The sequence below is a fragment of the Meriones unguiculatus genome, chromosome 21, assembly GCF_030254825.1.
Source record: "Meriones unguiculatus strain TT.TT164.6M chromosome 21, Bangor_MerUng_6.1, whole genome shotgun sequence".
Classification (NCBI taxonomy): domain Eukaryota; kingdom Metazoa; phylum Chordata; class Mammalia; order Rodentia; family Muridae; genus Meriones; species Meriones unguiculatus.
The window spans coordinates 57185365-57206951 of NC_083368.1; the positions used below are offsets into that span (position 1 = coordinate 57185365).

Consider the following 21587-nt stretch of genomic DNA (forward strand, 5'->3'; position numbering starts at 1 on the left):
CTCGGTCCAGGCAGCCGCGGACGTCGGGGGCGCGGGGCGCCGATTCCTTGAAAGAGCCCCACCTCCGGCTGGCCGGCCGGCCAATCGCAGGGCGGGGCGGGGCCGCGGGGAGCAGGCACAGCCAATAGGAGCCCGGGGGCGGGGCCCGGCTGCGGGCGCGCGCGGCGGCGGGGTCGCCCGGGGCAGAGACCGCGGAGCCGTTCGAGCGGCTCGCCCGCCCAGCATGGACGACCCCGCGGCGCCCGCCAGCGACGGCGGCAACGGCGGCAGAGGGAAGGCGGCTGCGCCCAAGGGCCGGGAGGCGTTCCGCAGCCAGCGGCGGGAGTCGGAGGTGAGGACCCCGCGGAGGTCCGCGGGCGGGAGGCGGCGCGGCCCACGGCCCGCTCCCGTCCCGCCGCGGCGCCCGGGCGCGCGGGGAGCGACGGGGCCTCCGCGGAGCCCCGGGGCTGGCGGGCAGCACGGCCCCTGCGGCGGCCCACCCGGCCCGCCCGCGTCCCAGCCCCCGGGCTTAGGGAGCGCCTTCCGCGCGCACCTCACCCGAGCGGCGGTCCACGCTGGGGCCGGCGCGGCCCTGAGTGCAGCTGTCCCAGGATGCAGCGAGAGGGTGACTGTTCGGCTTCTTCCTCCTCTTCTTTGAAAAAAAATGTAACTAGGACAGCGCTCCCCCCCCCCCCCCCCGCACCCTTATCCGTCTCCTCACTCAGAGCCGAACTGCGTCCAGCAGGGATTCGCGGAAGGAAATGTGTGTGGAAGGGGCGTGGGGGCCTCCTGGTTTAGCCGTTACTTTATTTGACTCCTTCTTTAGTCATCTGAGACAGTCCATTGACAACAAGCTTTCGTTTGCCCTGGCTGGGCTTGAACTCACTGCGTGGCTGAGGAGAGCCTTGAACTCCAGATCCTCCTGCCTCCGTTTCCCAAGTGTTGGGATTACGGCGCCTGCCGCCACGATGAACACAACCCATTCATTTGACTGTGTAACAGACACAGGGCTGGGGCTGGGGCTGGGGCTCAGTGGTGGCCTGCTTGCCTCACCTTCCCGAGATGACAAACTTGAGCCCCAGCCTAGGTGTGGGGAAACTGGGCCGGGGCGTTTGTAGAGAGTGAAATAGATGAAACCAGCTTTGCTAAGATCAGACACCTGGCCGTGTGTGTGTGTGTGTGTGTGTGTGTGTGTGTGACTAACAACGCCACGTCTCTGTCTGTTTTGTTTTTGTTTCTTTGTTTTTTCCAGCACCTTCATTATCATCCGTGTGGCTTTGGGCAAATTAACTAACCTAAGCTCCAGTTTCGTTTGTAAAACGGGCTTAGCACTGCGTAAGTGAGAGAGTTGAGGTGATTGAACATACAGCCTTTAGCACGGTTCACACAATTAATTGCTCGGGGCTTAGAACTGTCATCGCTATCACTGAGAGGGAGTCCTGCAAACCACGGTTCACCCTCAGCTCCAGCTTTCTAAAACCTAAAAGTACAGGGCCGGTGCCCCCAAAGTCACGCCCTTGCACAGGCAAGGCTCCCTTGTGAGGAATTTCCTCTTACAAGTACCTGCACCTCGAGAGAGACATTGGTCTTCTTTTCCTTGAAGGGAAGATTTATTTGGGTTCCTGGTTTCAGAGGTCTCTGTGGAGGTGAGGGAGGAGGGGAAGTCTTGGCAGCACAAAGCAGAGGGAGGAGGACGGTGTTCTTGAGCAAATATTTTGAGGAGGTGACAAGGAAGTCATTAGATGCTGACGGTGTGTCAGTGGAGAAGCCAGCATTCTAGGAAGGGTGGCGAGACAGAATATGTGCAAATGAGTGAAATGACTGCAGAGTGATAAGTCGGTCTCCCCTCTGGAGTAGAGGCTTGCTTACCACATCTTCCTTCAGGAGAAGGCTCTCCTGCTGCTCTGCTTTTGCCAGTGAGCTCAGTGTTGATAGCCAGACTTTTCCTGGGATACTGCTGTTTGCCTGCTGCATTTCTGCAGCTGCATTCTGCATGCTTGGAAATGAAGGACTGCAGTGACCTCGCTCTGGGCTCACTGCCTCCAAGCCCCTTGCTGAAAGAAAAGCCTTTCCTCCACCCTCCCTGCAGAGGAAACGCTTGTCAGTATGCCCCTGCCATCTCTGCAGTGCCAGGTCCACTTTCCTTCCCTCTGTGCTTTCCAGCAGAGGGCAGTCCTTTGAGAAGATGCTTTTCCAGGACTTCTGAAAAACCTGCTCAAAGACAGCAACCATTGGCACAAATCAAGAGAGCTATACAGTAAGGGCGTTCTTGTTCCTAACTCGTTAGTCCTTACAGTAACCCCCTGAAGAAAGTCTTACTGTTGTCCCCATTTTATGGATGAGAAAGCGAAGCATTTTCCAACAATAGTTACTGATGCCAACCGAATGTCCTGCTCATGAATTCAGTTCTGACACTAAATCCCCAGTTAGTGCACACACAAGATTGTCCCCTTCATGTGCCAGCCACAACTGAGGTGGCTAGGTTGTACAGATTCCTACTTGCCATCTGCAAACTATTACTTACCCCTTTCAAGTTTGATTGATAATTTGCTAAAATGACTGAACCCAGAGGTGTTTATACTTAAGAGTCTAATTTTTAAATAAAAGGTGCAAATCAGAAACAACCAACTAGAAGACTCCTCGACAGGCGTGGACTTGGAATTGTTATGGAGACTCTGCTCCTCTGAGGTCACCACCCTCTTAGTGCAGCCATTTGGTTTGGTTTTGTTTGTAGACAGGGTTTCTCTGTGTAGCCTGGAACTCACTGGCTCTCCTGGAACTCACTCTGTAGACCAGGCTGGCCTTGAACTCAGAGATCTGCCTGTGTCTCTCCCGAGGGCTGGGATTTCAGGCGTGAGCCCTCGTGCCTGAGCACAGCCATTTTTTCCATCAGTACCACGCTGCGTGTCACTGTTTCAGGCTCTTCTCACCCTCCCCAGCCCTCTCCTGTGCACACGGATGTGCATCTGTGTAAGGCCAGAGGGGAAGCTCAGGAAGGTTGTCCTTCCCAAGCCGTTCGCCTGGGTTTTTGAGACGGTCTTTCACTGCTCCAGAACTAGCCTAAACTGGCCGGGCACTGGGATTACAGACATGTATCATGGGTTCTAAGGACTGGCAGCGCCTCATGCGTGCACAGCAAGAACTTTATTACCCAGCCAAGCTAGCCCCTGAGCCCCCGACTCAGGGTTTTCATGTGGGGCAGATAGGGACCGGTTAAGCCACTGGCCTTGACTGAACTCAATCGGGTCCACACCCCCATCATCACAGTCATCACAAGAGCAGTGTGTAACTCCAAAGCATGCTTAGTGGTTTTTGGTTTTTGTTTATTTGGTTGTTTTTTGTTGTTGTTGTTCTGTTTTGTTTATTCTCCAGTCCCTTACTTAGCACTGTGTAAGGGTCCACCGTGAGCTGGCACAGTGACCCTAATTCTGATATAGTTGATGGGCCCCCGAGTAGCATATGCGCCATCAGAAGTTTGTGAGATTTAGAAACACTGTGCTAGGAACCCAGGACAAAGACAGACGTGTGCTTCGTGCTGTGCTGAGACGCGGAGAAGCACATTTGCCAGGGTCACACAAACAGGCAGAATGGAGACGGAGAACGTCATTTGTTGAACACGGTCTCTCTGGAGCTCTGGCAGACTAGGAATTCAGTACGTAGGCCAGCTGACCTCAGACTCTCAGAGATCCCCCTGCCTCTACATCCTGAGTGCTAGGAGTAAAGGCTTGTACCATCATGCTGGCAAAATTCAGAATATTCAGCATTCATATGGGAAAAAAATTCGTATGGGCTGTACACAGTGAGTCTTAACTTAAATCCCAGATTGGGAGCTGAGTTCAGAGCCGGTCTGGAGTACAGGAGTTCTGGGCCATAGAATTACACCCTGTCTCAGGAAACAACAGTGGAAGTTAGCTAGGGATGAGGCACATTTGGTCACGTGCCCACCTAGCACGTGGAAAGCCCTGATGCCCAGCAACTCAGATACAAGGTGGGGGCTGGTGTCTGCAGTCCCAGCGTTGTCTAAAGAAACAGTTCATATAGAGTATGCTAAAGGAGATACTCGTAAAATCGTAAGAGGTTAATGAGTGAGGGTGTGCTAAAATACTTTAAAGTGGATTATACGTATGAAACCATAGGAAATTGAGCATTTGAAGCAACTTGGAAGGAAAGTGCACCCTTGTTTACACCAGCTGTGGTAATCGGGTGTTGCGGGCGAGCGCTCGGAAACCTCTTTCCTTTTCAGTAGGCCAGGGATCTCCAGCACAAGACACGTTTAGGTGATGACAGAATCGGGGCCAGCTCCATCTCTCCTTTTAGTTCCTGCCTGTATTTTCCAGACGTGAACTAGATGTTCCCTGGTGTCTGTTCCCGTGGATGGAGGCTCAGTCACCGCTTTCTTTCTATTGGGGGGGATGGTTCTGTGAGGCGGTCTTATGCGGTCCTGACTCAGACTTGGCCATGTAGCTGAGTGCTGGGATTGCAGGTGTATACCACCAAACCTTGTTTGCGGGGTGCTGAGATCAAGTGCAGGGCTTCGTGCACGTTAGGCAAACATCACCAACTGCAGCCCAGTCCCGTTTGTTCCTGAGACAGCGTCTCACTGTGCAGCCCAGCTGACCCTAAACATGGCTCCTCCTGCCTCAGCCTCCAGAGCAGAGCATCATAGGCACGTGTCGGCACCTCACTTCAGATGGCAGCTCCACTCCTATTTACAGCCCTGTCCTGGTTCTGGGTGCGAATCCCCGGCCCTTCCCCGCACCAGGCCTCACACTTGGGCGTGGAAGGGGGAGGTTGTCTCTCAGATTCAAGGGCCAGTTAGGACTTTCTAGATGCCTCTCTGATTCGACCTTGGCCTCCAAGAGGGGAAAAAGGTGAAACTGGGGTATAGTCTTTTTTTGGCAACCTCTTTCCCATTACACAGGTTTTCTTTCTTGCAGGGCTCTGTGGACTGCCCTACCCTGGAGTTTGAATATGGAGATGCAGACAGCCATGCAGCAGAGTTGTCAGGTATGAAAGGCGGTCGGCAGTGAGTGGTGTGGTGGGGGCCAGGGGCCAGGCCTGTATCTCCCTCACAGCCCTGAACAAGGGCTGTCACCATTGTGTGCCTGTCCCCAGCCCCGTAACAAAGACCTCTTCTACACTTACTTTTGTGACTTCTCCTCGACAATGCTGGTCCCTTCCTCTCTCCTGGTAGTCCTGTTTCTTCCCTGCGCTCTGAAATCAGCTCTCTCCTCTTTCCCCTATTCACCGCGCTGCTTGTAGTCCGTGCGTGCGCATGCCTGTTCTCCCCGCCACCCTTCTCTATCACCGTCTATCTCCCTCTGTCCACCATCTTGCCCTGGGTAAAGCCCCAGGCGCGCTGAAGGAGGCTGTGGGTGGTCACTGGCCGAGGAAGGCTGGGCTAGCCACCCGCAGCAGTCACAGCCATGCTCTGCGGCGGGGACCTGTGCACTGCGGCGAGCTGATCCCAGCTCAGGCTGCTCCTCCCTGGAATTCTAGAACAGGGCAGACGTGCTCTCCTCACGTTGAGGGACTCCATAGCACACGTGCTGTGAATGCTAGTTATTAATAAATGAGCTTTGGGTGGGGATGGTGTGAAAGTTAAATGTTCTGTCACATGGAAATGACACTCTGAGACATGCTTTTTCAGATAAAAAGACAAACGCTTCTGCAGAAGTTCTCGTGAATAAGCACAGGGAATAAATTTTGCAGTGAGTGACAGAAATAGCTGGGTTTAACAATGAACAAAGGGTTAGAATCTAGAATGTGAATATGTGTAGAGAAAGAAGAGAGATAAACAGAGAGACAACTAAGAAGAAGAGATATAGAGAAGTGGACCAAAGCTATGAACTCCCAGAAGAGAAAACCAGAAAGTCAGTAAATGTATGATGAAGGGGCATGCCTGAGGCTCTCAGTCGGAGCCACAGTGCCGCAGCAGAGTGTGTGTGTGTGTGTCTGTGTGTCTGTGTGTCTCTAAACGATGGTCAAGGGTTTGTGGGGTTTTTTTCACTTTGTGTGTGCATTGGTGTTGTGCCTGCATGTGTGTCTATGTGAGCGTGTCTGCTCTCTGGAACCTGAGCTGCAGACAGCGTGAGCTGCCCTGCGGGTGCCAGGGCCTCTGGAATCGCAGCCAGGTCTCCTAACCACTGAGCCGTCTCTTGAGCCTGGGCGTATTAATTAATAAAAAGTATTTTTAAAACGGTATTATTTCACAGTCATCAGCCCGAGAGGTGGCCCAGCAGGTGAGGCCGCTTGCTGCCTCGTGCCCGTGCCGTGCCAGCCTCAGACCCACGTGGTGGTGGAGGGCCAGCTCACAGCTCACCTCTGCACGTGGCACGCGTGGGTCCATACACACAGCCAATTGACTAGTTCATCCAGTGTTTAAAAACCTCAAAGCCTGGTGAGCATCTTTCTGCACGGTGTGTGTAGCAGTGTGGAGGGGCGGAGTACCGAACTGGAGAGCGATTCGGTCAGAGCTGCTCAAGTTGAAGGTCTGCACCTATCATGACTCAGTCATTTCATTCCTAGATGTTCCGTCAAAGGAGCTTTATACTCGAGCACAAGAGTATTTCAGCCTCTTTTAATTATGAAAAGTTGAAAACAACCTAAAATTCCCAACATATAAGCCAGCATATAAGCACAGTATTCATATAGCCATTAGTGTCATTGCTCTGTATCCGCACGCTTCAGTGTGACTAAATGCCCAAAACAAAACCAGGGTGAAGAAGAAATGGCAAGAGAATTAACACAACTATGATAATGTTAAGAGTGAAAATAGAACAGGGGGCTGCAGAGGTGGCTCAGAGGTTAGGAGCACTGGCTGCTCTTCCAGAGGTCCTGAGTTCAAATCCCAGCAACCACAGGCTGGCTCCCAACCATCTATAGTGAGATCTGGTGCCGTGTTCTGGTGTACATGCAGACAGAACATTATATTAATAATAATTAAATCTTCAAAAAACAAAAATAAAACAGCAGCACAGATACATTGTTTAAATTTTTTGATTTATTTTTCTTTGGTATGTATGAATGTTTTGCCTGTGTATCTGTAGGTGCGCTACACATGTGCCCTGGACCTGAGGTAATGGGTACTTGTGAGTCACCAAATGGGTACTGGGAATTGAACTGGGTCCTCTGCAAGAGCCATCTCTCCTGCCCTGGGATATTGTCTTGACACATACATATGTAATAAAAATCTAAAAATGACCATGTGAGGAATACATGCCAAATTCATGATAGTAGTTACTTTCAGAGAAAGGAATAACACTGGAGAGTAGTTATATGACAAATGTTATATTTGTTTAGCCTGAGTAAAAGATACATGGGTATCTTAAATGTATCTTATAATTACCTGCATATAAAATTCCATTATCTAACATTTTAAAAATAAGGACAAAGTTCAGCACTGTTGCCTTCCTCGCCTGACTTTCCTGATCTAAATAAATAAGTGCATATATAGACATAATCACATTTCCATTAGTGAAGTAATGACTGACATACCTAAGGTTTAAAGTTGAGGTTTGTCTCTGCTGACCCTTCTGCTGACCCCTGTTCTAAGACAGGAGATTTGAGAGTCCTAACTCCTAAGTGCTTCTCAACCTGTAGCTAGTTGGCTGGAGCATACATGAATTATGCTCTATGGTACAGAGGGAATAGATTTTGAGATAATCTGTTGGTTTTAGTTGATTGTAAAGTGCAGGAGCAGATCGGATGTTCTGGGGCAGGGGCATTGCTACCCTGTTTTATGGTCAGACTACGATCAAGAATGTTAGATTTTCCTGAGCACAAAATCCTAGCAAAAACCTGACAGCTGTCCACATGACTTGCCAAGTCATCTGTCCAAGCGGCCATATGTAGGAACCTACATTTCTGTCCCTTCCAGGGCAGCTCAGTGTGGAGGGGACAGACTGGCCCCAGCCAGCTCATGATTTTTTAGGCCTCATCCTGGCGTCCTAAACATGATAGAATCTTGCCTCCCAGACCCTGGGTTGTTGCCCCGTCCTTCTCGACAGTGGGGCTGGTGCTGGCCTGGGTTGACCGAGTGGATTGCAGCCCCGAGAAGCAGAAGCACTGACCTGCAGCCCTCCTCCTGCCCTCCACTCCAGCCCTCCACTCCAGCCCTCCACTCCAGCCCTCCTCCTGCCCTTATCAAGTGTTGAAAGCTGTCTTCCATCTGGCGGGGGGACAGGTTTGATAGTTTAATCACCCGGGACACATGTGGCTATTTTTAACTGTTCTGGAAGGAGGGAGCTGGCTCCAGATTGAATTAGACACAAGAATGCTAGAGCCTTCAGGCAATCCTCTCTACTTCTTCACTGGGGTTCTAAATGTGACTCTGGTTTGTCTTTCTGCTACAGAACTGTACAGCTACACAGAGAACCTGGAGTTCACCACAAACAAGAAGTGCTTTGAAGAAGATTTCAAGACTCAAGGTGATGCCATGTCCTCACGCACAGAAACGTGCTGTTTCCCACCTATGTACTGAAAGGCTAAGTCAAAGTTGGCTTCTCCGCTCCCCTCACAGTCACACACCTTCATTTCTTGGCCATGGAGCCAAGAGGAGTAGCCTTGCTGAGCCATCCCTCTGCTTTTCCTGGTTTCCATAGCAGTTTCCATGCCCTTCCTCTGACCCCTTCAAGATTGTTTCACTACTTTCTCAGTGGCAATTTAATTTTTAATTCAAGTGTGTGTTGAGTATCTGTTGTGTCAGAGATACAGGAGGCAGAGGTGGAGGCCATTTGCAGCTTCTATAAGTAAGCTCCTTAGTCTGGTAGCAGTGCAGAGATGTGCATAGCACAAATGTAGCCACAGCCAGAGGAAAATACAGGGTGTCAGGGCAAAGGAAAAGAGTGTTTGCGGCAGTGCTTTGGTTTGGCCATCAGTGAGGAGGAGGTCCTCATGTATTGGGCCTGTACAGATTTAGAATGGGTGGAGACAGAGGGACTCCTTGAGGAAAGGCAGAGGACAGAATGTGCTGTGTGGACACAAGTGGGAATGGTGACGATCGGTACAGAGTAGGTCCAGGTTAGGACATTTGGGGCCCTTTTCGTATCCCTGATGCGTTCTTAGCTAAATAAGGAAAGCTTGGGCTTAGTGTTAGAACTTGCCTAGCATGTGAAAGGCCCAGGGCTCAACCCTCAGTGCAGCAAAAATTAATGAATAAATAACTATATTAATCTAAAATCAAAGAAACAAAATAAAAAGGAAAGGCTTTGGGTAGAAGAATCACTTGGAGCTAGATCCGAGGTGTGTTTGTTGTCAGGGCTCTTTCCAGGAAGAAGCGGCAGCGGCCAGCATTGGTGTGTGGCTTTGTATCCCTAGTGCAAGACACCAAGGAATGGCTGGAGTTGGAGGAAGATGCCCAAAAGACCTATGTGATGGGACTTCTGGACCGCCTGGAGGTGGTCAGTAGGGAGCGCCGGCTGAAGGTGGCCCGGGCCGTCCTCTACCTGGCCCAAGGTGAGTCTGTTCTTGCTGATTGATAGCGTAGAAGCTTGGGGGAGGGCGGGGCGTGCACAGCAGCCCTGCCTGGGAGAGCAGGGCCCCTTGCCCCCCAGTGGAAGGTTGTACTGCGTGAGGAGTAGCCTGTCCTTGGAAGGACGGCCACAGATAGTGTTGGACACTGCTCTGGGTCTCTTGGGCCTGCTCTGTCTCCCAGAGCACGGCAGGTACTGCTTTTCTTTGCTCTTCTTTTAAAACAGCAGCTCACTTTGTAGTTCTGGCTAGTCTTGAACTCACAGAGACACACCTGCCTCTGCCTCACAGATGCTAGAATTAAAGATGTGTGCTGCCATGCCTGGCACTCTGTTTTCTATTCTTTCTTTTTCTCTGAGAATGACTGCGAACCCTTGATCCTCATGACTCTGTCTCCTTAGTTCCTATCACAGACACAAACCAGACCCTGTGCATGTCAGGATTTCCTACATGGATTTCCTTCCCTCTGATCTGGGCTATAACTGCATGTGAAGATCCCCAAGAGAACGCATGTAGAGAGAGCTGACACGCTGGCACCTGCGCTGAGGCTCCTCAGGAGGGGCTGCTGTGGTGATGTGGAGATAGCCAGAGCTAAATGAGGGTAACTGCGGAAAGCGTCGCAGAAGGAAGCCATTAGCCAGGTGTTGGAAGGGGCGCTGAGGTAGTCTTGCCAGAGTAATGAAATAAGCTCTGAGCGTGTGAGTGTTGCCAGCAAACCAACAAATTGGGAACTAAAAAGCTGTAAAATAATAAGAAGAAACAATAAATGGGGAGTGAAGACTGGGAAAGGGAAGCTCGCAGGACAGAAGGTGGCACTTCTGTCTGTCTGCAGTCTGTGCCCTCAACCCGCTGCCAGCACAAAGGTCCTTTTGCTTAAAGGCTCCGTCTGCAGCCCGCACTGGGCAATCAGGAAGTGGAGGGAATTGATGTCCTCAGCCCTCAAAAAAGTGCCTAACAAGACTGAGAATATAAGCTTGGTTATCTCACCTGTCGCGGTGAAGTCCCTGGGGGTGAGCTCTTCCGGCTGCCCCACTTCTCCCTCTCACCCCACTGTTTCTCTTCTGGTGATTCCTGGAGTCCATTCCCAAATAGACTGTTTATTTGTGTTTGAATCCTTACCTCAGGATCTGCTCCTGGGGGGTTTAAAGTTGGCTATTGATGGGGCTGGAGAGACCCCGTCAGTAAAGCGGGCTGGCTGCTCTTCCAGGAGACCTGAGAGTAACTCCCAACACCCACACGGCAGCTCACAACTGTCTGTAATGCCTGTTCCAGGGGATCCAACTCCCTCACAGATACACATGCAAGCAAAACGCCAGTGTCCACGAAATAAAATTAAATAAATCATTTAAAAAAGACTGACCACTGATGAGCACACTTGACTTAGGAGACACCGTTTCTCCACTGGCTCACTCATTTAAGGAGGTTCTCAGGGACCCTGCCCGAATCCTGTAAGCCTCTTTATTCTGTACAGCATGAGAGAGTCTTAAGAGTGTGCTGGGTAGGAAGAGCTGGCCCTCCGCTCCAGCCCTAACCTGTGGCGGTGTGTGCTCCTCCAGGCACCTTTGGGGAGTGTGATTCCGAGGTGGACGTGCTGCACTGGTCCAGATACAACTGCTTCCTGCTCTATCAGATGGGGACCTTCTCAGCCTTCCTGGAGCTGCTTCACATGGAGATCGAGTGAGGAGCCGGGGGGCCTAGAAACACTCTGGAAGGAGCCCCACGTTTGCCATTTCCTCAGGAGCATCCCTGTGGGAGCTGAGTCCCCACCTCCACTCAGTGCTCACGGCAGCTCCCCTACCCAGCGTCCTCTCCTGACATGCTCCCTCCTCGGGGTGAGCTAAACAGTGACTACACCCTGGCCTCACAGGCCTGGCCAGGCTGGTTTCCTTCTTACCCCAGCACCTCTCCGCTGAGCCTGGTGAGTTCAGAGGGAACTTTCCATCATGTACTCAGCAGGAGCAGACCAGCCTGTCACTGCCTGGCTGTGCCCCTCAAGAGTTACTAGTGCAGGCGTGCTCTCTGCTGCTGCTCTGCACTGAACCGTCCTCTCCAGGAGTCTGAGACACACTGAAGTGTGCTTCCTATCTCACAGATACGGCTCGCCGTCTGTTTGACATGACAGGGCGGACTGTTTGCCTGTCTTCACCGGGGTGAGGATTTGCTGAGGTCGCAAGGAAGAGCCTTAGGTCCCTTCCCCTTAGAGCAGGTTCACTGTAGCCGCCCTAGGCAATAGCAGAGGTCTGTGTTTGTGCACAGGGAGATAAAGGCTTTTACTCGTTCCTGTCCTTTCCCTCCTGTCCACAGCAGCGACAGCCAGGCCTCTCGTGGCGTGCCTCGGAAACCAGCCGTCTCCATCGCTGACAGCGCTGAGCTCAGGCGAGTGAGGGCGACCAAGGGATGATCAGCACGGTTACCCCCTTTCCAAGCCCTAGCCAGAGCGGGAGGTTGCCTCTAGCTAATTTGATCTGATGGACATCATCTCTGGAGTCTGTAACCGCCGCTGGGGATGACTCAGGAATCTCTTACGGCCTTCTGTAACTCCAGGGTGCTGCTGAGTGTCATGTACCTGATGGTGGAAAATATCCGCCTGGAGCGAGAGATAGACCCCCGTGGGTGGAGGACAGCCCGAGAGACCTTCCGAACTGAGCTGAGTAAGCCGTGGCCCTAGGGAGGGCCTGCAAGCATGCTGAGCATGAGCAGGGCAGAGCAGCTGTCATCCAGTGCGGGGAAGCGTCCTTTCTTGCTTTCTTTTTCTTTTTCAAATTAGCGTATTTTTTATTTATTTATTTTTAAGACCAGAGCTGTTGCATGAGGCATGAGGGCTGAGTTTGACTGCACCCCTGTGTGTCTTGGTTTCCTTGGTTAGAAATGAGGATAAGCCATTCCTCTTTCATGTCGTCATGAATCCCATATGGGGAAATGAGTTGAATCGCCTTAATGAACTGTGTTCTAATGTGAGTGGAAGTGGCCATCTGACAAGGGTGAGATGTGAGAGCATTTTAAAAATATGTCTTTATTGATGTAAATACGTAAAGGTTGAGGTCTGGTCTGCGAAATATCCTGATTCCTTTATCACGCCACTACCGCCACTTCCTGTTTGGTATGACCTCAAGCATTACCTTAACCCCTGGGGTGGGCACACTGTTTTACCACAATAGCCTCAGTCCTGTCCTTTGAGGGAATTTCTTCTGGGGGGCACTGTGCCTCCTTGTAAGTGCTCTGGAGTTTCTCAGGGGAGGTGAGTGCCTTCCTCAGCGTGCCCAGTCGCAGGGATCTTAGGGCAGCATGCAGCTGCTTCATCACGCTTTCTCTTTATGTCTCAGGCTTCTCCACGCATAATGAAGAGCCTTTTGCCCTCCTGCTGTTTTCCATGGTTACCAAATTCTGCAGTGGCGTGGCCCCTCACTTCCCAATAAAGAAGGTTCTGCTTCTGCTCTGGAAGGTCGTCATGGTGAGTGTGTGATCTTCTCCATCCCTCTCGCCCGATCAGATTCTTCTAACCTGGGTCTGGGAGCAGGAGCTAGGCTGCAGAATAGGGCAGCTGTTAGCCCCAGCTAATTGAGAGGCGCAAAAAGCCCTCCTGGAGCCATCAAACATTGTGTGTCGCAAGGCTCCTTCTGGATGAGTGTCAGATGGCACTCCCCGAGTTGACGATGTCAGTGGCTCACTTCCCTGACAGAATTGATGTTTCACAAGAAGCATGCTGGCTGGCAACTGGGAGCCTGGCTCTCTCCATCACAGTGAGCCTTGGACAGTTCTGTGCCTGCTTTTGTAACTACGAAACGTGAAGATTAATGCATGCCTTTTCTACTGGTAGAGAGTGGGCATCCTTACAAGCGTATAGCTGATGAGTTGTTATTTGGTATTCATCTGGATACCTCATCCCGTAGCCTCCCCTGGCTGCCATCCTGGGTAGCTAGAGAACCGTACCCTCTGAGTGGGTCTCGCTGGGTGAGCCACCTCTTAGTTGCAGAGGAAACTGTGTGACTCTAGGACATTGTAACATCCGAACGTGCACCCACATGGCGGCTCACAACCGTCTGTAACTCCAGTTCCAGGAAATCCAAAACTCTCACACAAACATACATGCAGGCAAAACACCAATGCACATAAAATAAAAATAAACAAATCATTAAAAGAAAAGAAATATTTTTAAAAAATGAGAGATTGTACCAAGGATTATGGCACGTGGTTGTAAACTAGCCCTCACAGACTGAGGACGGAGACCGCAAGTGTACGGCCAGCTTGGGCTCCACAGCGAGCCCCTGCTCAGGAAGCAGAAGGAAAAGGACATTCTGTTTTTCTAGGGGAGCTGCCCACCCTTCTAGTGTCTCGTGCCGTTTCCAGTCCTGGGTCAATAAGTAATGCTGGTTTTATGACCCTGATCCTCAGGCTGACATCGTGACCGTGTCATTTTCCCTTCCTCTCTCACCACCTTCCATGTACCCACCCCTTGCTCCTTGCTCTCTCTAAATTTGTGGCCTGTTATTTTTAGATACTGGGGTGTGTGTGTGTGTGTGTGTGTGTGTGTGTGTGCGCGCGCGTGTGTGTGTGTTTCTGAATACATAAAGGCAATGTGCTCGGGTTGCCCACTTGGTCTCAGATAACCTCCCCTTTCCTTTTCACTCCTTAGTTTACCCTGGGTGGGTTTGAGCACCTGCAGGCTCTCAAGATACAGAAGCGTGCGGAGCTGGGCCTGCCTCCTCTAGCTGAGGACAGCATCCAGGTCGTGAAGAGCATGCGCGCCGCCTCCCCGCCTTCCTCCACTCTTGATCTGGGAGAGTCTCAGCTGGCCCCGCCACCCTCCAAGCTGCGGGGCCGCCGGGGTTCTCGAAGGGTATGGAGCAAACATGCATATTAGGGTGTTGGCTGGTCAAAAAAAAGTCAAGATTCTAAGATATTCTGGCTATGGTAGGAAAGGGCAGTGCATGGCTATTCCAGGTTGATCCTGAGAGTCCATGCTTTGGCCTCTCCTTTGGCCATGCATGTGTTATTGGCCTGGACCTCAGTGACTGGAGTTGCTTAGCATCCTAAGTATGAGTTAGGTTAGATTCTGAGAGTAGGGACCCTGAAAAGAGCATCAAGCAAATCTACATGTCTATTATGAATCACCATTTTCTTGGCAGCAAGAAGTTTTATTTTGAGCCACCACCATCCTCTGTCTGGCCTTGCACCACTAGCTTACATTTCAGAGATGGCTGGTTCAGGTTCTGGGCAGTGTGCAGTCTAGAGGAGTTCTCAATCCGTTACATTGAGCCTTGGCCACATGTTTGTGAGCTCACCAGCCTGACCTACCAGAGTTTACCACTTAAAGATGGCAGGCCACACAATCCTGCATTGTAGGCAGTATGACTGGTTTGGTTTTTTTCAATCTTTTTTTGTTTCATAAAGTGATGCTTACTCATTGTAGAATATTTGGAACAAATATAAAAATGTGATGAAGGGAAAAAAAAATCACCCACAAGCTTAACAACCAAAGGCAGTGACTGTTAACTTTTTGGCCTATTTCTGTTCAATCTTTTTTCTTTATGCAATAAAGAAAACTTTCTTCTGCCTGGCAGCAAGATCCTGTCATCTTCCTCAGGCAGGCAGCTGGTGTGCCGCTGAATGTTCTCCTAGGCAGAGCGTCAGTAGGACAGAATATGCTGTAGGGAGAGCGTCAGTGTGTTCTGTGAGCTGGCTGGGTATCACACTGGTCCTGTCTAGCTCTGCTTCTTGGTCATGGTCATCTTTCCCAGCTCTTGTCCTCTGATTGAGTCTAGAGAGCTATAAGACTGAGATGGATAATGGAGTGTTCTCATCGTAGATGGCTGTCAAGCTCATGTTTCCTGACATCTAGAGAGATGACTTCACACCAGGCTGCCCTAAGCTCTATATAATTTCCTCTCTCCCCCCGACCCCCAGCAACTCCTCACCAAGCAAGACAGCCTGGACATCTACAATGAAAGGGATCTCTTCAAGACTGAGGAGCCGGCCACGGAGGAGGAGGAAGAGTCTGCAGCTGACGGAGAACGAGCCTTGGATGGAGAGTTAGACCTGCTAGAGCAGGACCCTCTGGTGCCGGCTCCCCCCTCACAGACACCTCTCTCTGCCGACCGGGTGGCCTTTCCCAAGGGCCTTCCCTGGGCCCCCAAGGTCAGGTAGGTTAAATGGCACCAGTGACCCTGAGCCGTGCGACTCCGGTCGCTGAGGAGCCAGGGCGCAGCAGCACATGTCCAGTGCTCACTGACCTCTGGTCAGAACCCGGGTCAGAGGGTCCTTCTGCTGGCCGCTGTCTTCCTCCCCGCTCCATCCTTCCAGAGGAAGGACATGGGCCCTGGAGAGTTCTCTCTCTCAAGGCTCTTTTGTTTTGTGTTCTCTCTCTCTCTGATATTGGTCTCCTCACCATCATCTCAGACAGAAGGACATTGAACACTTCTTGGAGATAAGCAGAAACAAGTTCATTGGATTCACTCTTGGGCAGTAAGTGATGAGATAGTCACAACTGGATATAAAGATTATCACAGGAGGCTGAGAGCCCTCCCCACTAGCCTCCGTAAGGCTAGAACGGATTTCACTGCCAAAGGTGTCATTAGGCTGCCTGTCCCACTAAGTGGGAAACTGTCCCTTACAGACCAAGTGAATAACTAAGAGACGTGACACACTCTCCTAGTTTTCAGAAATGCCTCTGCATGGCATTGCTATTTCTGTGGTGGAAAGCACGAAGACGGACCGGGAACCTTAAGTAGGAAGGTGTAGGAGTCCAGGGGTAGGGGTCCCCGCGATTCCAGAGTGCACGGGTAGTTTTCTCCTCCGCGGAGCTTATGGGCTGGTGTTCTGCGCCTCTTACAGAGACACCGACACCTTGGTTGGATTACCTCGACCCATCCATGAGAGTGTGAAGACTCTAAAGCAGGTGACTAGGGTGGCTGTCATTCAAAGTGAGGGTTCCACTGCCCAGTGCTGGACAGACCTCTTCTAGATCCGCTCAGGACTTCTGCAGGCCTTCCGGTCAAGTAGGAAAAGTCAGGTCTCTCTCTGTTTACCCAGTTTCCTGCATTCAGGCTGATGACACAATAGTTCCTTTCTCTTGTTCCTTTTCCCTCTTTCTGTCGTTCTCTATCTTTTCCCATTCTTTGTTTTTCTTTTCTCTCTCTCTCTCTCTCTCTCTCTCTCTCTCTCTCTCTCTTTAGGTCCACTGGCTTTTAAAGGCCAAAGACTAGGTAGGGATTTTTATATCCAGTGTATGTATAAACAGTGGAGTCAAACCTGCACGCATACATGCGTGTGTATCGAACATGTGTGAGCGGTAGTCCAGGGGCACAGGTCTACTCTTGGCTCCCCTTGCACTCTGACACACATGACTAGGCACCTGCTAGTATCCACAAGTAGGAAGTGTAATACACAGAAATTGTTTACCAAGTGCTGCTTGATGCTAATCATGCAGAAGTCAGTAAGATGCTTGCTTCCAGAGGTTCTCTGTGTATTTAGGATGCTAGCCCCATGGACTATTTCTTTATGAACAAGGAAACTGGAGGAGGAGACTGGGCCAAGTGTGCTCAGGTTCTCATCTCCTGTCGGTGTTTTCTTGTCTTTCCAGCACAAGTATATCTCCATCGCAGACATACAGATCAAGACTGAAGAGGAGCTGGGGAGATGTCCCCTGTCCCTGGTGAGTCGAGGCCCAGCACGCAGGGGAGGGCTGCTGCGGAGCACGCGCTGCACATGCGCTGACTCAGCTGGTTAGGCTCTTACTGTGCCATGCACTGTTTTCAAGTTAGGGAAGGCAAGTCGTTAAAAAACTAAAGACCATCACAGAACGGTAGATTATAGAGATAATTTAAATAGGATAACATTATAAAAGTGTCTGTCGATTATTTCATTTGGTGTCTTGGAGGGTGACATCTAACCAAGCTCTGAAGTCCGGAAAGGACCTAGCCATGGGAGTATCAGAGGAGAGAACACTGAGTAGAATCGGGGAAAGGCAGGCACGGGGTGGAAGAGGCAGCAAAGAAAGCTGCAGCAACAGCCCACGGGTGAGAGGTAGACTTGTGGGATGAGGTCAGGCAAGTGACCTGGGGACTCTACAAAGGGCCCGTTAGCGGAGGGAGGGAGCTCGGAGTTGGTTCAGGCACAAAGGGAGACCTTTGGAGGTTTGAAGCAGAGGAGAGACATTAGTCTTGGGTTTTAAAAAGCACTGTCTACTGTACAAAGATTACAGCAAGCAAAGAAGGGAGGCATGAACCCATCTCGGCCAGTTGTGAAAGTTGGCAGTTACCTGGACTAGAGGAATTTGGATTGTTGTTTGTCTGCTTGTTTAAGTATAGCTGATATGCTTGCTAGAGGTATATCCAGAGGCAAAGAGAAGAACCAAGACTGACTGTCACCTGGGGAATAAGAAGAGCACCAAAAATCCCGTCTGGACACACTAAGGCCCAGCTGTCCTTCAAGTACTTTTGCAGAGCTGCGGGGCAGTCAGGTGGAGAGGTCTGCAGTTCTAGGGAGAGGGCTGGCTTAGAGAAACCTGAGAGTCACTGATCTGTTACATTGGTAACACCTCTCTCGTGGCTAAGAGGGCCCAGGGAGTGGGCAGAGACAGAAGAGGATGGCACCGGGATAGGCCCCAGAACACACCAGTGTATTGACTGGCAGTAGTCATGAGAGAAAACACTCAGTGACATGGAAGGAACTCTGGAAGCCTGATACAACAAAAACAGAGTTGTAAACAGGGAGTGAGTGACGTGCTGGGCGTGGTAGGGCACACCTGTGATCCCAGCATTCTGGGAGGCAAAGGCAGTGGTTCTGAGTTTGAGGCCAGCCTGGTCTACAAAGTTAGTCCAGGACAGCCAGGCTACACAGAGAAACCCTATGTTGGGGAGGAAGAAAGCGGGGAGGGCGGTACTCGGCTGTGTCTGTGATGGGTGATGCATGGTAAGGCCAGAAGTGCCTATTGGGTTGGGCAGCATCAAGGTAATCGGTGACTTTAAGTATGATGACAGTGAAATGGCCAAAAGCCTGCTGCAAGTACATTGAAAAAGAATGTGAAGAAAAGAGGTAGAAAACCAACAACTAATGAAAAGAAGCAGAGAGAAATGAGATGGTAGCTACAGGAAGATGTGGGATAAAGGGGGAGCATGATGCTAAAACATAAATTATGGTGTTTGTGTAATCCCAGTACCTGAGAATAGAAGCAGAGGGTCAGGAGTTCAGAGCCATTCTCATCTACTTACCTTTGAGGCCAGCCTGGGCCACATGAGACCCTGTTTGGAAAAGAGAGAGAGAGAGAGAGAGAGAGAGAGAGAGAGAGAGAGAGAGAGAGGAGAAGAGCAGAGCAACTAACTAAAGGTCTGATAGATTTTATCAAGAGAAAGGAAAGAATATGTAGGCTGGAGAGATGGCTCAGTGATTAAGAGTACTTTCTGTCATTCCCATGGACCTGACATCAATTTCTAGCACCGTCATTGCAGGGAACCTCAAGACCCCAAGACCAAGTTCTCAGCACAAAGGAGATATATTTGCTCCACAAGGACAAGGGGCAGGGAACAAGAGACAAGGACATAAGGCAGAGGACGAGGGAGAAGGGCTAGGGATCTCTGACCCAGAAGGAACAAAGCACGGCCTCTGGGCAGAGGAGAGCAGGCCCATGGCAGTAGCGTGAGAAGCCCTGTGTTAGGGTGAGGTGTTTCATTTTAACTGGGCATGGTAATTAGGTGAGCCAAAAGGGCTTTTGATGGCGTGCCTCCAATACTTTGATAGCTGAACCGTGGTGGTCAGCTTCAGGAGGAGGAATTGGACAAATAAGGGAACAGACCTTGGTGGCTAGCTTTCGGAATGTGACCTTACGATTTTTAATAAGGCAGAGAGTCAGGGAGAAGAGCGAGGCCTCCCAGACCCATTCTCACACCCCGGAGCTGGGCAGATTCTCTTCCTGCCTGGCAGCTTACAGCCATATGTAGCTCGAGAGGATACAATGGCTCTGGCCTCCACAGGCGCCTCACTCATTCAGATACCCACGTGCACACACCCATGCATAATTAAAACTAATAAAAGTAACTATGAAAAGGATCCCAAGCCTGAGCAGAGGCTTGGTCTGTGTCCTCAGCTCAGGAAGTTATCTCGCATGCCAGAGGCACACGGACACTGGCAGGTCTTCTCTTCCAAAGATGGAGTCTTTCGGATAGCTCTGCCTTTGCGTGAGGCGGAGTCAGTGACGCGAGGGCTCTGGGGGAGGAGAGGGAAGGTAGTAAGCCTTTTGGGGAGCAGTAAGGCACACAGGCTAGGATCACTAGGCTCTCTTAAATGCCGGTTCAGGACTTGTCTGGACTGGCTGTTATCCCCGCTTCCTCCAAGTCTATGGCAGTGACGCTCACTGTAATAGGGAGGCCTGGGCTGCCTGGGCAGCATCTGAGACCCCTACTCCTTCCCTTCTGATAAAGGGATTAGTGAGGTCATGAAGAAGCAGGTGTGCATGGGGAAAGTGCAAGAGGATAGTGATGTTGACGAGAATGCTGGGGAGGGAACAGCAGCTTTCGGAGGTTAAAAGTCTCCTTCTGAGCTCATCTCCCTACTCCCCTGTCTTTTCCTTTCCCCTTCCTAGATTGATGGGAACTCTGGAGCTCTTGGTTGATCTCTGATTAAGACCATGGAAAGAGCCTCAGTGTGGTGTATCTTAGTGTTGGGTGTGTTTATACTTAGGGTACAGCCGTGTGGATCTGGGGCGGATTTGTGTGGCTGTGTGCACCAAAGCAGCAAGTGGTTTAAGCCAGTTCCCAGGTTGAAGTCCTGGCTCCTGATAGAGCACATGACATAGAGGAATTAATTGCAGATACTGGTGAAACCAGGCTCATCAACAGTTGAGACTGGGAAAAGACAGCAGAGATCATCTAAACCAGCTCAAAGGAAAAATGAGAGCCTAAGAGGAATGGTCGCTCACCCAGAACCGTGTAATGAGTCGTGAATGCAGTTAGGGTAGCGTGCCAAGGCGGCTCCCAGTGCAGCTGTCCCTCACCAACCAACAGCAGGAAGGGTGGCCTGGGTAAAGTGTGTGCTCTGCCGCAGGGAGAAGAGGTGGTGCCTGAAACCCCGAGTGAAGTCCTCTACCAGGGCCTGCTCTACAGCCTCCCCCAGCACATGGTAAGAGCCGCTGGGCCAGGCCCCCCTTTCACCAAAGGGCTCCGCTAAAGGTGCCATTCCCTAGCCCTCCTGCTGGGCCGGGGGTGTAGAATCAAGCCAAAGCTATCTGTATGTGAGGCCTCAGGGCCATTGCTCCTACTAACTCCCACTATGAGGAGTACTGCCTTGTCCGCATGCCTGTGGTTGCCACTGGATGGGGATGATGAAGAGGCTGATAGTGTGAGAGGGAGGAAAAGTGGGGGAAATGCTGGCTTATCTCCCACTTAGGTCTCTGCATTGCCCCTCCCACCTTCTCTGCATTGCCCCTCCCACTCTCTCTGCATTGCCCCTCCCACTCTCTCTGCATTGCCCCTCCCACTCTCTCCCCCCACATGCCCCTTCCACTCTCTGCATGGCCCTTCCCACTCTCTCTGCATGCCCCGCCTACTTTGTTCTGTTCTCCCTTTGGAAGGCGCGCAGCCCTGAAGCAACACAGCTTGCTTTGGCCTTATTCCTTGGCCTCACAGACAGGCCTCAGGCTAAACACCTGCTTGCATTCCTGTATGCTGGCCAGGCTTCATCACTGTAACTTAGATAAAGGCTTTGAAATCCTTCCTTTGGGCTGGAGGCGTCTGGAAGAGTGTCTTGCTGAGTGGGTAGACAAGGGTGGGTCTCCTCTCTTTCTGTCTCCCAGATTGCTCTGCTTAAGATTCTGCTGGCTGCAGCCCCCACCTCCAAGGCTAAGACAGACTCTATCAATGTCCTGGCAGATGTCCTGCCCGAGGAGATGCCGTGAGTGCTTCCACTGGGGCAGCTGCTGGGCACGAGTGTCCTGTGTTCAGGGCCTCCCCGCGCCCCTGCTCACTGTTACACCTACAGGAATCGGCTTCTGCATGCAGCTCCTGTCCCCTGCAGGGTCTTCTGCTGCTCTCTGTGTGTCTCAGAGCTAGGGTCCGGCAGAAAACCTCAGTGCTAGTGCCGGAGCTGCTGGGTAGACGGGTAGACAGTGCCAGTGGACGCGTTCACTGAGAGAAGACACATGAGCA

General features: G+C 51.3%; 1 protein-coding gene across 2 annotated transcripts in view; it reads left to right on the forward strand.

Moving 5' to 3' along the window:
* The first annotated feature begins 164 nt into the window (after positions 1-164).
* The window catches only part of Strip2 (striatin interacting protein 2), a 38235-nt gene continuing 16812 nt past the window's right edge, over positions 165-21587 (forward strand). The window contains exons 1-15 of one of the 2 annotated variants that reach the window (XM_021641297.2): positions 165-331; positions 4917-4986; positions 8334-8408; positions 9298-9435; positions 11007-11127; positions 11755-11826; positions 11995-12101; positions 12774-12901; positions 14084-14287; positions 15355-15590; positions 15847-15912; positions 16282-16345; positions 17030-17101; positions 20488-20562; positions 21236-21333. In XM_021641297.2, coding sequence (XP_021496972.1) covers positions 224-331; positions 4917-4986; positions 8334-8408; positions 9298-9435; positions 11007-11127; positions 11755-11826; positions 11995-12101; positions 12774-12901; positions 14084-14287; positions 15355-15590; positions 15847-15912; positions 16282-16345; positions 17030-17101; positions 20488-20562; positions 21236-21333 — 1634 coding nt within the window. In that variant the 5' untranslated portion in view covers positions 165-223. The remainder of the gene's footprint in view (positions 332-4916; positions 4987-8333; positions 8409-9297; positions 9436-11006; positions 11128-11754; positions 11827-11994; positions 12102-12773; positions 12902-14083; positions 14288-15354; positions 15591-15846; positions 15913-16281; positions 16346-17029; positions 17102-20487; positions 20563-21235; positions 21334-21587) is intronic. The other variant, XM_021641299.2, reaches the window with a different exon arrangement.